The sequence below is a fragment of the Pseudopipra pipra genome, chromosome 1, assembly GCF_036250125.1.
Source record: "Pseudopipra pipra isolate bDixPip1 chromosome 1, bDixPip1.hap1, whole genome shotgun sequence".
NCBI classification, from domain to species: Eukaryota; Metazoa; Chordata; class Aves; order Passeriformes; family Pipridae; genus Pseudopipra; species Pseudopipra pipra.
Window position 1 is genome coordinate 96552824 of NC_087549.1, and position 16180 is coordinate 96569003.

At 42.6% G+C, this 16180-nt stretch overlaps 2 protein-coding genes across 5 annotated transcripts; both read left to right on the forward strand.

The window, feature by feature from the left end:
* The first annotated feature begins 376 nt into the window (after positions 1-376).
* LOC135419692 (probable 2-ketogluconate reductase) lies at positions 377-5550 on the forward strand. Of its 4 annotated transcripts, XM_064666423.1 has the most exons (7): positions 377-480; positions 720-789; positions 1480-1864; positions 2782-2953; positions 3972-4150; positions 4716-4812; positions 5192-5550. In XM_064666423.1, the coding sequence occupies exons 3-7, from the start codon at positions 1483-1485 to the stop codon at positions 5343-5345; spliced, it is 984 nt and encodes a 327-aa protein (XP_064522493.1). In that variant the 5' UTR covers positions 377-480; positions 720-789; positions 1480-1482; the 3' UTR covers positions 5346-5550. The 4 variants fall into 4 exon arrangements, with proteins under 4 accessions (XP_064522493.1, XP_064522483.1, XP_064522480.1 ...); XM_064666413.1 differs by lacking the exon at positions 720-789 and having other exon boundaries at positions 396-480; XM_064666410.1 differs by lacking the exons at positions 377-480; positions 720-789 and adding an exon at positions 849-971.
* Positions 5551-5950: 400 nt separating this feature from the next.
* Positions 5951-14744, forward strand: RBFA (ribosome binding factor A). Its single transcript, XM_064666366.1, has 7 exons — positions 5951-6080; positions 7199-7241; positions 7876-8052; positions 9309-9421; positions 10630-10714; positions 12384-12457; positions 14093-14744. The coding sequence occupies exons 1-7, from the start codon at positions 5962-5964 to the stop codon at positions 14469-14471; spliced, it is 990 nt and encodes a 329-aa protein (XP_064522436.1). The 5' UTR covers positions 5951-5961; the 3' UTR covers positions 14472-14744.
* Positions 14745-16180: the final 1436 nt, after the last annotated feature.

Sequence of the window (16180 nt, forward strand, 5' to 3'; positions counted from 1 at the left end):
TTTGAGGATATTCTGAGAATCATTTAGGTTGGAAAAAACATTCGTGTGTGCAATGAGAGCTATCACTGGTGTTTGCCGGTCAGAGACAACTCTTCATCCCACATTAACTCCTGTGCAATGACTATGTGTAATGACCAACAGAGACACCAGACCACAGCTGGCCTTTGAAGACACTGTGGGGGGAAAAAGTGTGCTGGGCATTAATGCAAAATCCCTTTTATTTTGAAATCACAAATAGCGCAGAAACACGACACACTTTTTAAAAACCACACAACCATTTGCAAACTCCCGTTGCTGTCTCTCGGCTTCCCGAGGGATTGGAGTGCAGCTCCCGTGCCCTTGCACCGCCTCTCCTACCCGCTCGGCCCGGGCGGGGGTGCAGGCGTCCGGGCAGTCCCGGCTGGGCGCGGCGAGTCCCGCTCCGCCCTTGCTCTTGGGGGGCGCGGCTCGGACGCGGCGGCGGCGAGCGGGGCCAGCAGGGTGAGTGAGAGCTGCGGCGGGGCTGCAGGACCCCGAACGGGGTACCGGGAGCGCCTCTGCCAGGTGGCCGCCGAGGTCCCTGGACTCTGGTGGCCGCGGCCCCACGGGGGGGTCGGTGGCACCGTCGGTAGCACCGAGCGCGTTGGGCACGGGGGGCTCCCGCGGTCCTCTGCGACCCCCCGTCGTTAAGGGCCGGACGGAGCCCTTCCCTTTCCGCTCCAGCTCCTTCGTATCTTTAGTCTCACTGGCAGGCCGGCCGGGACAGCTGCAAACACCTCGAGCCAGGGCCCTGGACCGGGAATACTCTCCGTGAGGTCGGGGGAGGAGCGGGAGGTGCTGACCCGCCGGTGTGGGAGCGGTGCGGGAGCGCCTTGGGCTGATGGGCAGCTGCGGGTCTCTCGTCTTTAACCTGCGGTCACAGACTTGGTTCTTTCCGGAGTCGTCAGAGTGAAGAGTTGTCAGGACACTGAAGGAGACCGAAAAAAGAAAGGGTAAACTTATGTTCAGGAAGTAAATCGGCAATTCCAAAGTTCGTAGTTGACAAATTATAGCTCTGTTAACATTAAATGAGATTTTTTTTCCTGAGCTAATTATTGAATATAGTTGCAGAAGTGGCAATCAAAGGCAGAACTTGGGGGTTAAAGTATACCCTTCCACTCACATGGCCACATTCTCAAATTATCAAGACTTTGGCTTTTAAATATTGACTATTAAACATGAGTAACACCTGATAACTCATTTGTCTAAGTGTCAGCATAGTTGGCATGCCAGAAGCAATGTTTTCTTGTATTATTAAGATAATATGGAAATTGAACATCCTTCTGAATAACACAGTAAGAACTGAAAAATTCCTGCACGTGGGAGTGATTATCTTTAGCCAACTCTTCCGTAGTGGGAAAACAGCATGTAATGAAGCCAATCAATTCCTGTTTTTTAATAAAAAAAAGCTATAATGGATTGCTTAAGACCATGTCCTTTTGGTTCTCGTTGCTTTTGTAGGGCATGGAGGGTCAGGAACTGCCTTATGTGCTAATTGACTGTATAGGAGGGATGCATGGAGTATATGAAGACCATGTTGGATTTCTGCAGAAACATTTTCATCTCATCACCATGAAAGAATATCTTGAAAATAAGACACTTCTCAGCAAAAAGATCAGAGCTATTTATATGTGGTATCACAAACCAGTTGTTAACAAAGAGCTGCTCCAGAGCTTGCCAAACTTGAGGATAGTTGCAAGTTCTGGAGTGGGAATAGATCACTTGGACCTGAACCTCCTCTCTAGCTTTGGTGTGAAAGTGTCCAACACTCCATTTATTGTTTCCACTGACACTGCAGACCTGGGAATGGCTCTGATGCTGGCATCTTCCAGGAGACTTGTGGAAGGTAATAACTGAAATGGTTTTAGTGTTTTTGTAGAAACAGTGACTTCAAAACCTGCGGACAGTGTGTGCTGATGCAAAGGTAAGCTTAAAAGTAGAAATGTGGAAAATGCAGGACAAGGAAAATGTTATCTGTCTTGTTAACAATAACTTGCATATCCAAAAAGGCATATACAGCAAGGTAGATGTGTTCTTTTTTCAGACAGCTCTAAATTCAGGCCTCTTGTCCCTCAGCCCACAGCCACTTATTCATTGAACTTGTTCGCTTCAGCTTTGCTTTTCAAGTTATAATAAAAGGGGATTAAAAGGAAATATTTTCAAGGAGGCTTGAAACCTGTCTTTGCCAAGCTGCCGTGTGTGTATGTGAGTTACCACAAACAAGCTGTCCAGAAATCTGTCCACCATGCTCTGTGTTTCTTTTCCTTGCCAACCTTGATGTATCTTCAAGGTTGCTGGGCATCAGATGGCCTTCCTAAAAGTCTTGATGATCCCACAACTGATCCATCAGTTCCACCATTCAGTATTTACAATGTCAGTGACATCTATGGCACTGCCACTTTCATTACCCCTGCTGATGAATAAGCAGCTGAGGTGCATTTCAGTTGTGCAATAACCTGTACTGCAGGCAGAGAGAGATGATGGGCAAGGTGTGTGATGTACATCCAAGGGAGGTTGCTGCTTTGGCCTTACCTCCCTTGTCTGCCAAAGAGAGGCTGGATATGTTTCTATCCTAAGCAAGAAATCAGTGTCAGCAGTCATCTACAGTGCAGCATTATTCACTTTTTGTCCAGAAACACGATGACATTTTGTTGCTGCTTCTGTGCTTCTGCTTGTCCTACAACAAAAAGTGAAAAAAAAAAAAAATAACCAGATGCCAGAACATCCTTTAAATGACATAATTCCTTCTTTTCCTCCTCCAAGGCTATGAGATGGCAGTCTCCCCTGACACAGAGTATTTCCCTGCTGACTGGTTGGGAGTTGAGGTTTCTGGAGCGACCCTGGGGATTGTGGGAATGGGCACCATTGGTTACAAAGTGGCTGAAAGAGCCAAAGCCTTTGAAATGAAGATTTTGTATCACAACAGGAGTCAGAGGTAAAGCTGGTTGCAGCTCCATAGCAACTCTATTTTGTCACTGCTTTTAAACGTTATTTGTACTGTGCTTTCACTTTTTACTGAGCTCTTTATTTTAAGTGCCAAAATACATACACTTGTTTCAGGATGGTCATTAATTTCCCAATTTATACAGAAAGAAAGTCAGCAAGGAATGGAAGAGATATATCTCACTGGTCTCCCTGGGAGTTGGGGCTCCCTGATCCTTCCTGTCATGGTGGTGACACTACAGTAGACTAAGGAAAGGAGAAAACTGTCTGGGAGGACATAAGTCCTGCAACTTAGGTGAAGCAGGGATTCAGGCAGAGACATCTCACCCTTCCAGAGCCAGCTGATAATAAAAAGCCAGACTTGCCAGTCTGTTTACTGTCTTCTAGCTGTGCTCTCTGCCCCTCTGCTCCCATCAGGCCCATCCCATCCTATTCTTTTGTGGGAATCTGAAGAAAGCCAAGCAGTTCATGCCCCAGACTTGTCCTGATAGGGATCAAATGCACTAGCAGGTCCTGCTGTGCTTGTGGTTTCAGTGGATCAGCGCTGATGCACAGAGCAATTAGGCTGCTGCTGACACAAATTTCTGAAGATTTAACCTCTGCTCTGTCTTGTGGGTTTCCTCAGCAATTTTCACAGGAGTTACTTTTCCCAGAGAAGGCAATTCTTGTAATACATCAGTCTTGCTTTTGGATTGGAAAAAAATTCCCTGTTACAACCAGAAGCTGTGATACAAATTAATTTATTTTATCATTTATTCAGTGCATTTACATGATACTCATTTCTTACTTTCCATCCCCACAGATATAGAACTGCATGTTTGTGTACAGTTCACTTGGTATTATGGGAAACAGCTTAACATTAGTCTTTACTGAATTTCGGTCAGATAACCAGCTAACTGCTTTGCACTGTGGAGTGAAGAAAACAATTAAGAAACTTTTTCTCTAAGGGTGATTTGATCTTTTTCTTGTTTCTTGCGTGCTGAAGTTAAATTTTGGCTTTTTCCCCACAGAAAAAAAGAAGAAGAAAGTGCTGTTGGAGCTGTTTACTGTAAAAAGATAGATGATTTGCTCCAGCAGTCAGATTTTGTGTTGCTGGCTGTGAACCTAACTCCACAGGCACACAAACTGATTGGGAAGAGGGAGCTGGAGCTGATGAAACCCACTGCTACTCTCATTAATATTAGCAGAGGTGAGGTGCAACATAAACAAAACTGAATTGAGGTTTGCTGGCATGACAAGTCCTGGGAAAACTCAACTCTAATACGGAGTCCATCACTCTAAAATTTTCCACAAATTCTCTGATAACTAGATTATTTAGATGACTGTGGTCGTATCACAGTAAAACATTTGAGTGTTCCCATAAAAACGAGCAAGCAAGTCTCTGAAGTGTTAGTGAGCTTGGAGTGTTAGAAGCTCACGTATACTTACATAACCTCCTACTTAAGCTTTTTATTTATTTAATGCAGTGTTGCTGCACATTAATAATAAATAAATAAATAAATAAATAAATAAATAATAATAATAATATAGTGGCACAGCCTGATATAAAGCCTGGCACTGTACTTTATTTCATGCTCCTAATTCCCGGCTGTTCAACACTGATGCACATACCTCCCACTCCATCACACTCTGCTGCTGCTTCTGCACTGTGATCATGGCTAACCCTGCTGTTTGCCTAACCACTGTGACTAAAAGGATGGTAAGAGAACAGTACAGAATATGAAAATAAACATAACCTTCTTACTGTAACCCAGGTCTGGTAGTGGATCAGGATGCTTTGGTGGAAGCCCTTCAAAACAAAGTTATTAAGGCAGCTGCTCTGGACGTGACATATCCTGAACCTTTGCCAAGGTAGGACATGTACTTAAATAAAATGAGTGTATGTGTGAGTTTCAAACAGTAAAATTTTGTGAGCACATGAGAAGTTGCATAATTTTGTTAGTATGAGTATATGATGTATGTGCACTAGGACTACAATAGGTCCCCAATCCTTCTGTCCCAGCCAAACAAAAATCACATTGACTCATTTGGAGGATATGTTGCATAAAACCCCACCAACCTAGGCAGCACTTTGAACTGCTCTGAGTATGCTTGGGTCATGTAATTGTTTTTGTTTGGCTTTTTTTTTTTAATAATTATTTTAAATATTTCCCTGACTTACCTGGAGGTGATGAAATAGATAACGAATATGCTGTGAGTGCCTAGCTCGGTATTTCTTTTCCTTTCCCAGGGATCACCCTTTGTTAAAGCTGAAGAATGTCATAATAACTCCACACATCGGAAGTGCCACCAAGAAGACACGCCGCATTATGATGGAGGAAATGACAGAAAGCATACAGGCGGGCATTGCAGGTCTTCCTATCCCTCATGAAGTGTTGCCATAACGTGGCTTGCACTTAGCATTAATGCCATTAGTGGTTATCCTGGCATGACAAAACAGTAATTTGATCACTTTTCATGTAATTATCCCATGAGTATTATACGGATAAAATATATAATGTTTAATTTGTTTAAATAACAGACAGCAATTCTGTCTGGAAAACCTGTAGTATTTTGTCGTGACCTTCAATGAAAAACCCCAGAGTCTTGCACCAGTGTAATTTATTTTGCTCACATCCCCCTACAATTGCCCATGGATGCAACACCGAATTAAAGGAACGTGTAAATCGCGAGTTAGAGGAACTGCCTGGCACAGCCAGGCGCGTTCGAGCGGCTGCTCCAGCCGCTCCAGCAGCAATCCTGACCTTCGGGTGCATTTTCCCTCTCCTGAGACCGAGCCTGTGCACAGCTGCGCCGGCGCGGGGCTCGGCTCTGCCTGTGTGCGATCCTTTCCCTGCCCGGGCCTCAGGTTGGCCCGTGACCGAGGGCGGCGCGGCCTCTCCCCGTCCTTCCCTCTCTCCCTCCGGGGCCGGCCCAGGCCGCCGCGCCGACAGGGGGAGCCGCCGCGGGAGCCGGGAGCTCAGTAGGGCCGGGCCGGGCCGGGCCGGGCGCCGCGGCGGAATGTGGGGTGCCCGGGCGGTGGCGGCGGCGATGCCGCGGTGGTGCCGGGCGCTGCACGGCTCCGCCGCCCTGGGCGCCTCCAGGAACCTGCTGCTGCGCAAAATGCTCCGCAAGAACAAGTAGGTGCGGGGCCGGCGGGCGGCGGGGCCCTCCTGCGGGGCCGGGCAGGGCCGTGCCTTGGCGGGGTGGTTTGTGGGCGCTGGGACAAGGGGTGTAAGAGGGGCTGTGGGGTCCCCGGTAGCACGAAGGAGAACCTCCCACCCCGAGCCGCGCTACGGGCACCGCCTCCAGTGCCGCGGGGCTCTTCGGATATCGGTGCTTCGGTGTTGTGCCAAGTCACCCCCGATCTCATTTGGTCGGCAGCGGCTGAACATGAGCCAGCAGTGTGCCCGGGTGGCCGAGAAGGGCAATGGCATCCTGGCCTGTATCAGCAGTATGTGGTCAGCAGGACCCGGGCAGTGACTGCCCCTTGTACACGGTGGCACGGGTGAGGCCGGACCTCGAATCCTGTGTTCATTTTTCGGCCCCTCACTACATGAAAGACATAGAGGTGCTGGAGCGTGTCCAGAGAAGGGCAACGAAGTTGTTGGGCGGTCTGGAGCACAAGTCTGATGAGGATGAGCTGAGGGAGCTGGGGGCGTTTAGCCTGGAGAAAAGGAGGCTGGGGGGACGTTATCGCTTTCTACAACTATGTGAAAGGACGTTTTAGGCAGGTGGGGATTGGTCTCCCAGGTTACAAGCAACAGGACAAGAGGAAATGGCCTCAAATTGCACTGAGGGAGGTTTAGATTAGATATTAGGAAAAATTTCTTCACTGAAAGGGAAGAAAGGTCAAGCAATGGAATAGGCTCCCCAGGAAAGTGGTGGAATAACTGTCCCTGGAAGTGTTCAGAGAACGTGTACGTGTGGTGCTTGGAGGCACGATTTGGCAGTGCTGGGTCAATGGTGGGACTCAATGATCTTAGTGATATTTTCCAACCTTAATGGTTCTATGACTCTCCAACCTTAATGGTTCTATGACTGAAGAAACTTTACTCTTTCCCCCTCCTCCCCCTGCTGTCTATGTGCATGGGAAGCATTGCTACTGCACCCCAGCTGGGGGGAAAACTACTTGTGGGCGTGAAAACCTAGGTGGTGGTGTGTGCCTTCAGGGAGATGGCATTTAATTACACAGAGAATACGTTGTTTCTCTGAGCTGCTGAAAGATAAAACTGATTTCCTTTCCTTTTTCCAAAAGAAAGAAATTTTGGTATGACAGCCCTACCCTGGGATCTAAAATGGTAAGTGCAAGCTCTTAAGATGTTATGTTCCAGTAGGAAAAAACTTCTTGTTCTGCCATTGATTCCAACCTTGGGGAAAGCATTTTCTGAGGGAGAAATGGCAGAATTTCGTGAATGTACACTGGTGCTCCAGTTTCACTGCGACATGCCAGGATTGCCATCCAGAGAAGCAGTTTGGCTCCCCATGGCTGTTTCTTCCTCTGTATTGATTTTTCATCTGTGCCAGCATCAATGCTCTTTTGCATGCTCTTGAGTACATTGCAGAGAACTGATCTATGTTAAAACTTCTACAAGCTTAGTTTAGCAAAAAAGTTTTTTAATGTTTGTTTTTCAAACAAGCAATCCTTTTCAGTCAATACATGCTGTATTTTAGAAAACAGATTTATTAACCTGTATAACTTGCTACAAAATAGTAAGGAAACTTAAGAAACTTAGACTGTAAGACACGAAGGTCAGAGATTTTATGAACAGAAATATTCTTTTTTGAAACACTTGATACATAAGACCTATATAAAACCATCACAGCTGCAATAATGACATTCTAAGAGCATACTTAGTAGAGTGCATAGAACTGTATATAGTTACCTAGTACAAGTGTGTAACTACTGATTAATGTGTTGTTTCGTTTTTTAAGATGTATAAACCAACCAAGTTGGATGCCCTAATGAAAAATGAGCAGACAAAAACTAGGAGAGAAGATAACATACGCTGCAGAGTCTTGAATGGTCTTATTCATAAAGCTATGTCACAGATGGTGACTACCTGTGAAGTCAGTCAAGAATTTTATGATCTCAAGCTGGAAATCTGCAAGGCAAGTGCTAAAGCTACATCTTGTGTTGAGCCACTCTGGCTGTGCCATGAGGTCAGCATGGTGTGCCAAAGGAGCTCCCCTGGGTGTTGTGATGTGTGCAGGGGGAGTTTTACTGCATTGCTTCTAATGTGGCAGAATGCAGCCAGATCAGGCTCTGGCGTACACACTGGGAGAGCTTTGTCACTGTTGTACTTGGCTTAGTAGACCTTTGCCACTCTAGTGCAAATACAACTTAGGCAAACTAAATGGTTATTCTCCTGGTATGACTTTTTTTTCCCGTTACTCAGATATAAACTCTTTACCTTGACTTTTCATAAGAAGTCTGGTTTTACCAGAGTATCTTTCCAAGAGTCTTTTCTTCTTGTAGCTGTGTGAGAGTTGTTACCTCCTTGTGTCACTCACCAGCAATATTACAGGCAGAAAACCTAAGTGAGGGATGAGCTTAGTTCAGAAAAAAGGCAAGCATAAGAAAATGTCATTGTAAAGCAAGATTCGAGAAAGATTTGGGATTTGTACCTAATTGTAGCTAATGCTGTAATTTGTGGGTTTGAAAGGGATGTTAAACCTCTGATTCAGGAACTAAGTCAGTTTCCGCATTCTTGTTTGTTGTCTGTAGTTTTTATCTTCCACATATGCTGTTCTGTAAAGACTAAATTATACTAGTTTTTGGCTTAAAAGCATGATGGACTTATTAGAAGGATGGGAAAGAAATTGCGCATCATAGCTGCATCTATAAGAAAAGGTTTGTTATTTGTGACTGAAATAGATGCTGTTGCCAGCTGAATTTGTTCCATCTTCAGGCAAGTGATTAAAATTACATGGGCAAGATGAGTCTTTTGGCTCTATTTGTGCAGTACCCTTCATATAATATTTCTGTCTCTTAGGGCTTTGAGGGTTGCTTGTCTAACTTGGATTGCATGTCTGCACATAAAAATACTGGCTGGTGTGGGCAAACCACAGCATTCTCAGGAAGTACTGCTGTAACCAAAACAATTTATAACATGAGAGAGAGAAAGAAACAACCTCCTTCCGAATATAATTCAGATTTTATAACTGCTTAGTTGTGCTGCACTGAGACATGGCAGGGAGTAGGTCAGTCCTGATTTACTCCTGAGCTGATTCTGGTACAATATCATTACTCCTGTTATCAGAAGAAATTTTCTAGTAGGCTTTCTGCAATCCATCAGAGACTTCATTGTACATGAAGTGTGTGTGTGTATATATATAATTTTAAAGATATATTTGCCTTTTTACAGGTGTCCCTGTCATCAAACTTTTCAGCATGTCGTGTGTACTGGAATCCTGCTGCTACTATGGAGAAAGAAAGCCATGTGGAAAGTGTGCTGCGGAAGAGCGCTCCACGTATACGGTACTCTGTGGGATAAACAGGCTGCTGCATAAATTCATAGCCATGGACTAGTGCCATTTCTTAAGGATTTCTAACAGTCTATATCTGACCTATTGGGATGCTTTAGGTTTCTAGATACTTAGAGTCAGAGCATCTCCTGTGATGAGCCTCACAGGGAAGGGTGGCTGCGACAGACCAGCTGCGTATTCTCTTGCTAGAGCACAGCTGGCTTATTTGGCTTCTGTGCTTTTCCAGGACTGGAGTGGGCTGAGCAGAAATCAAGAGGAGTGTGGATGAGGTTTCACTCCGTTGTACTAGAGGTGGTGGGCTGGACATGGTCTGAGTGACAGAAGGCCAGAATGGCATGCTGCACAATGGACTGGCAATTCCAAGTATCTCCTTACAGATTCATTGAGCAATTCTGATTGCTAGGGACAATTTAGACCTCCAGAAGGGGTGACTAATGTTACAGAAATTCTTCACAGCACCAGTTAAAAAAAAAATTCAGGATGCTACCATGTATTGTGATGCTTTTACCCATTTTTTCAGCACAGAGTCCAGCGTCCAGGAAGTTTTCAGGGTATTATTGAGATTTTTGTCTCTCCCTCTTTCTTGCTTCCCCTCTGCTATCAAGCCAGTGGGTTGGAAGTTCAGGATTTAACTTTATGTGGAAGGTGACATAGGAGCATACTTGTAAACCCTTTTACTTTCCACCTGTTTCCCTAGGCTATGTAATTCCTGCTCCAGCACAATGCTCTTTTCTACTCCCAACAGCTTCCACTTTTTGAAAAGGAAAGTTGCTGGCTGGGAAGAAGACAAGGGGAGCCCTGTCAGTCCTTTCTGCAGCTAGCATGTAGGACTGGTTGTCTTGCTCTGCTCTGAGGACTCTATCCCCCACTGCTCTCACCCATACAGTGGGGATAAGGATGCCAAATGAAGTGGGGAAAAGACTTGTGCATATAGATAGAGACAATCTATTATCATCAATACTAATGTCATCAATACTCAGTGGGATCTGCAGCTGGTAGTTTTTGTATGTTATGCATTCAAAGTTGGGATTCTGCAGTGATGTATTGCTTAGCACTAACTTGAATAGCTACCCATCAGACCGTAAGTTTTGCAAACCATATCTTTAATGTGCGGTACTGTTAGAATTAATTTAACACATTTTACTTGTCTTGGAGATGCTCTACTGATACTCATACTGGTGAATGCTGTATTTTTGCCAGGTATCTTCTGAAGAGTCAGCAAATTCTAGGAAATGTACCCCCAATAATATTTATAAAAGACAAAGAAGCTGCAGCTGTGAAAGAGGTAATTCTATTCTTTGACTCAGTGTACAAATATGATGATTTAGGAGAGAGCTGATCATTCAAGTCCTCTACCAATCTATATTCAAAATCACTCTTTATCCGTACCCTTTCTTCTTCAAGTTCCAAAGCACTTTAACAAACAATCTTTAGTAAAGTTGAGGCTTCTATACCATGTAAAAGAATTGTAGGTTGTATCATTAGGTCAATAAAGAAATTCTAAAAAATTTAATTACCTTTTTAAGGAATAGTATAGGGTTGCCTGATGTACATGATAATAGAAATGAGGTTGGAAGAACTTTCTTCCACATTTTAAATGTTACGTGATTTAAAATTCCAGTGAATCTAACCAGTGACTTGTTTATTTTTATTTTTTTCCCCCAATCTTTTTCCATCTGTGAATTGTTAAAATGTTTTTAGGGAAGTGCAGATCTTTACATGGGGGATGTAAGCTTACTCATACTACATTTTTTCCTTTGCTTTTAAAATTATCTTTACTATTTCACATTTTCTATCAAGGTGTTGATAGTTCTAACTACTTGAAATATTACTAGAACAATGATGTTTCCTAGAAATTTGCTGTCATTAGGACTGTGAAGCGAGATCTCTTAAATAGTGAGATTTCCAGAGAAGAATGACATCAATGAGTAGAATTTAATGAAAAGGTCTCCTCAAGCTGTTGATGTGAATAGAAGTTGAAAAGAACGAGTTCACACTTCTGTGCCCTGAAGTGCCCTATTCTTACATGTGTTACTATTACAACCAATTAGTTACTGTTAGTGACTTATGGGCTCCTGCAGTGTGTGTGAGCAGGGCTGGAAAGAATAGCAAGAGCTTTAGACTCTAGAAATGCAGTGAACTGCTTGAACTTTCTGTGGTCAAAAAAATTCTGGGTTTCACACAAGACAAGTATAAACTCTCCTTATATTGCTTCTGTCAGGGAATGACACTGGAAAGCACTTAGATGGATCATATTCTCCTACTTCGCAATTCATCAGATTTATATCAACCACAGATTCAAATAACAGGGCTTGAAATAATGTAATGGAACCTGATTTTTAAGTTTCGGAAGTCAAGGAAAGACCATCCAATTAAACTCCTAGAATAATGCACTGAATTAGAAGGGAATTAATGTAAAGAAAAGTTGCAATAAAAATTTCAGATGAGACCAAATTTTCACAATTATGTACAGTCTGTAAGCACTGAATATACTAGATTTGTAGCATTTACTGGATATGTGCCATGTTAAAAGGGAGTTGGGAACTCCATAATTACGTGTAATAGAAATGCAAACTTGCAGAAAGTGGGAAGAGATGAAAAAAAATCTCAATGTAAGGATGTTGTGAAAAAGGATTCACAAGACTGAAGTAAGAGAACAAATAAACCAAAAATTACATGTCACACAATCCCTAGCCAATTGTTTATAATGTACAAGGCAAAAAACTTCCTAGGAATCCCTGGATACATTACACTGTTTGATACAAACTTCCCAGGCAAAGAGTGGAAGCTGTTCCATGCTTATTGGAATGATGGAAGAGGCTATTTTAAAATGGTTTTGCTAAATATTTCAAACATGTAGAAAATCAAATATTTCCTGCTACGTTTCTTTCAGGTGTGCATAAAGTAGATTTAATATAGGATCTTTAAAATATGTTGCCTTCATGTGTTTACAGGTCGAGGACTTATTGGCAATTGCTGATTTTGGACCTCCTGAAGAAGAAGAAGAAATATTTGAAAATGATTCAAGGTGGGTCTTTTTGAATCAGAATTGTACAAGTGCCCATTTTCATCTTTGTTGGCCGACTTAAATTGGGTATCATTTGACATGACAGAAAGTATATTTTAATTAGATTTGTACATTTTTATTATCTCAGAGTTCAGCAAATGATGTTATGAAGAAATAAAAAGTAGAAGAGAGAGTCTGTTTGGAAGACCTTACCAGAAAAGTATCTCATCTTTTGAAGAGATAAGATTTTTTTAATTGATTTTTTTTTTTATGTAAGAGACTATAGAATAGCCAAGGACAAAACTAGTATGTAATCATCCCAGAACTTAAATGTAGAGGACGTCATTTTATTTTGCGACTTAAGTTTCTTTACCGAAGTTACACCCATTTATTAAAATTAAGGGAAAATATTTCATATTATGTATGCTCTGATTTACTTCCATATTTTAGAGTAGACACATTTTCATAGGCTATTTTGTCATTGGTTCTTGTACACAGGTCTGACCACAGCTTTGCAAAATATGGAAAAGGAAGGTCTATTTTATTACATATAAGCGAACCTCTGTAAAACTGTGGAGAATGACTGAACTGTCACTTGTCACAGCACAGTGTGTATTCTTTCAGAGGCACCCATAATGTGGTATCAGAACACAGTCTTAGAAATCAGCTGTGTTTCATGTCTATACCTTGAGTGACATAGTCATCAGATTTGTTACTTGCAGACCCAATACTTGTTCTGGTTTTTGTGAGGGAAATGAATGTAGAATTTCTAAGATTCCAAGACTTGATGTTGTTTATGATAATCAAATTTTTAAAAAATGCTTTGCAGCAGTAATATTTGTTGCTTACTGGTAATTTTCTCATAAGAACACCAGTGCTCCTCTACTTGGTCATTTTTTTCTGATATAAGTTTGGTGTGTTATACGTGAGTTACAAGTTTACTGACAAATCTCCCTAAGTTAATTTAGCATTCTTCTGTGAGGGGTTTTTGGCTATTGAGAGATAGGGCTAAACAGTCTATTGGAATAGTGATTTTGTGGACTGGATGCTCTCAAAGCCAACAGCCTTTGTACTTGGGTGCTGCAGTTTGTTGGTAGAAATGCCTTCTGGGCCCTGGCGTCTCACAGGATGGTTCATCAGGGGCAAATCAGAAATAACTTCCAGTGGGAAGTCATTGCTGACAGATTTCCCTCATGACACCTAACATCTTCCTCTGTGTCTTGTGGAAATACTGAAGTCCAGCATAAAGTGTCATATATACATGGGTCTGATGTCTTTTGGGCACAGGCTGCTGCTTCTCACTTCTTGGAAGAGCTCGGGAGAAGTCTTAAATTCCTTGGGGCTCCCAGGTCCAGTGTTCACTCTGTTACCTGTGTAACCCCTCTTTCAAGAGACAAGCAGTTTCATCTGGAATGTCATTGTTTTATTGGCTTTCCCCCATTAAATCTGTTGACAGGCTTATACACAGACTGTCCTTGGACATACAATACAATGGTATCTCTTCCTTCTTAACACGGGTAGCACAGTGCTGAACACAGGGAATTTATAAAGTCAAACCGAAAACTCCAGTTTATTTCCATATTACTCAAGCTGTCAAAATTACCCCTTGAAATATGCACGAGAGAAACCTCCCAATATTTGTTTTCTTTTTCACAGTAAACTGTTCTCTTCAGCAACTCAATCTTCAGGGCCACCCATGCGGTCTAATCTGTTTGGTATTGACCATGAACTGCTGAATAAACAGATAATGGACTATAAAAGACTGAAAGTGTCAAGACATATAGAAAGTATTCCCTGGACGCAAGAGCAGGAGCAGCAGCTTTCTAAGATTCGGAAGAAAATGAAAAAGAGAAAACCCAAGAATCCTGATGATGACGACATTACACCACAGAAATACTTACTGGACAAATATGACGCTGATTACTGGGATGATAACACTGAATCGGTCTCAGACTATGAGTTGGAGGAAGAGGTAAAGGAATTGGAGATGGATGATGACAAACATTTAAGTCATCCTGCTGATAAACTAAAATGAAGTGAAAAAGCCATTCCTTTCAAAGTGGAGGATACCAATAGCAAAAGAAAAAGACTGCCATAGACACTGAAAGGTTGTTTACCTGTTTACCACTTCCATATGTAAGAAAAACAAAAATGCCATTTGTGATATTCTGTTAATCACCTTTCAAGCTGCTACAGTTGTGGAACTTTGAACAAGAGAGCAGTTTTATAATAAAATACACCAATTGCAGCACTGAGGTAAAACTTCTTGCAGTTGTGCTGATTATTTCCAATAAAATTATAGTTTCTATATTGCAAGAAAATGCCTTTTTCTTTTGAGTGACTTGGATAAAAATTATCACAAAGTGATGGTGTTGTTCTGAGGTCAGGAAGGAAGAAGGAAGCAAAATAATGACAGTGCTGTTCAGGCTTCAGCCCACAAAGACCAGGACAGGGTATTCTCTAGAGGACCCAGTCTAATGGAGGGAACTCTTTCTACAAGGTGAAACTCATTGGAATTATGGTCAGTAAAGTTACAAATGCGAAAGAAAATAAATTTAGAAAATTACTGTTGTGCAAGGGAAACTGCAGCCAGAAGAGAATGGAGAACCGCTCATCCCTTGGGTAAAATCAGGCAAAGCATTGACTGTGACTTAAAAAATGTATTAGCAACTCAAAAACTTGAGAAAAAACAGCAGGCAAGAATGCCCCAGTAACTGTTTGAGATCTGAAAATGAATAGGAGATTATATAAAAAGTGAGAATAAAGCTTTCTGACTCAAGCACGTAAAAATAACAGCATGACTGTGTAAATTCAGAAGGGCAGAAGCTTCAAAGAAATTATAATGAACAAGACAGTAAAATGGAATTCTATGAGAAATACAGAAAATTTAATTCCTTTGGTAAAGAAAGACAACACAGGGGAGGTTACACTCTAGTAGAATCACAGAATGGTTTGAGTTGGAAGGGATCTTAAAGATCTTCTAGTCCCAACCCCTCATGCCATAGGCAAGGACACATTCCACTAGACCAGAGTCCCTCCAACCTGGCCTTGAACACTTCCAGGCATGGGGCATCCGCAGCTTCTCTGGGCAATCTCTTCCAGTGTCTCACCACCCTGACAGTGCACAGTTCCTTCCTCATATCTAATCTAAATCTTTCCATTTAAAACTGTTACGCCTTTACCTTTAAAGAACACTGCAATCATCAGTCATGGTCAATGTGGGTTTCATATAGAAAAAGTCCTGTTTAAGTAATTTAGTATCTTTTATAATAAGGTCACCTACCTGAGGCATGAAGGGAAAGTGGTGGATGTAGTTTTTCTGAGTTTTTGCAAGGCTTTTGGTATTGTGGGACAAGTTGTCCAGCTGTGGGATGAACAGGTTCATGGTGTACTGGGTGAAGAACTGGCTGAAGGGCAGAGCTCAAGGGTTTCAGTGAATGGGGCTATATCTGGCTGGTGACCAGTCCCTTGTGGGGGATCAGGGATCAGTTCTAGGTCAAATTCTGTTCAGTACATTTATCAGTGATTTGGATGCAACAGTTGAATGCGCCATTAGTGAGTTTGCTGATGATACCAAACTGATCTGGATAGATTGGAGCACCGAAGAAGGAGTAATACCAGGCACAAGTCTAAACTGGGAGAGGATTGGCTGGAGAGCAGTCCAGCAGAAAGGGGTCTAGGGTTGGTGGTTGGCAACAGGCTCAATATCAGTCAGCAGTGTGTGCCTGAGCAGCCCAGAGGGCA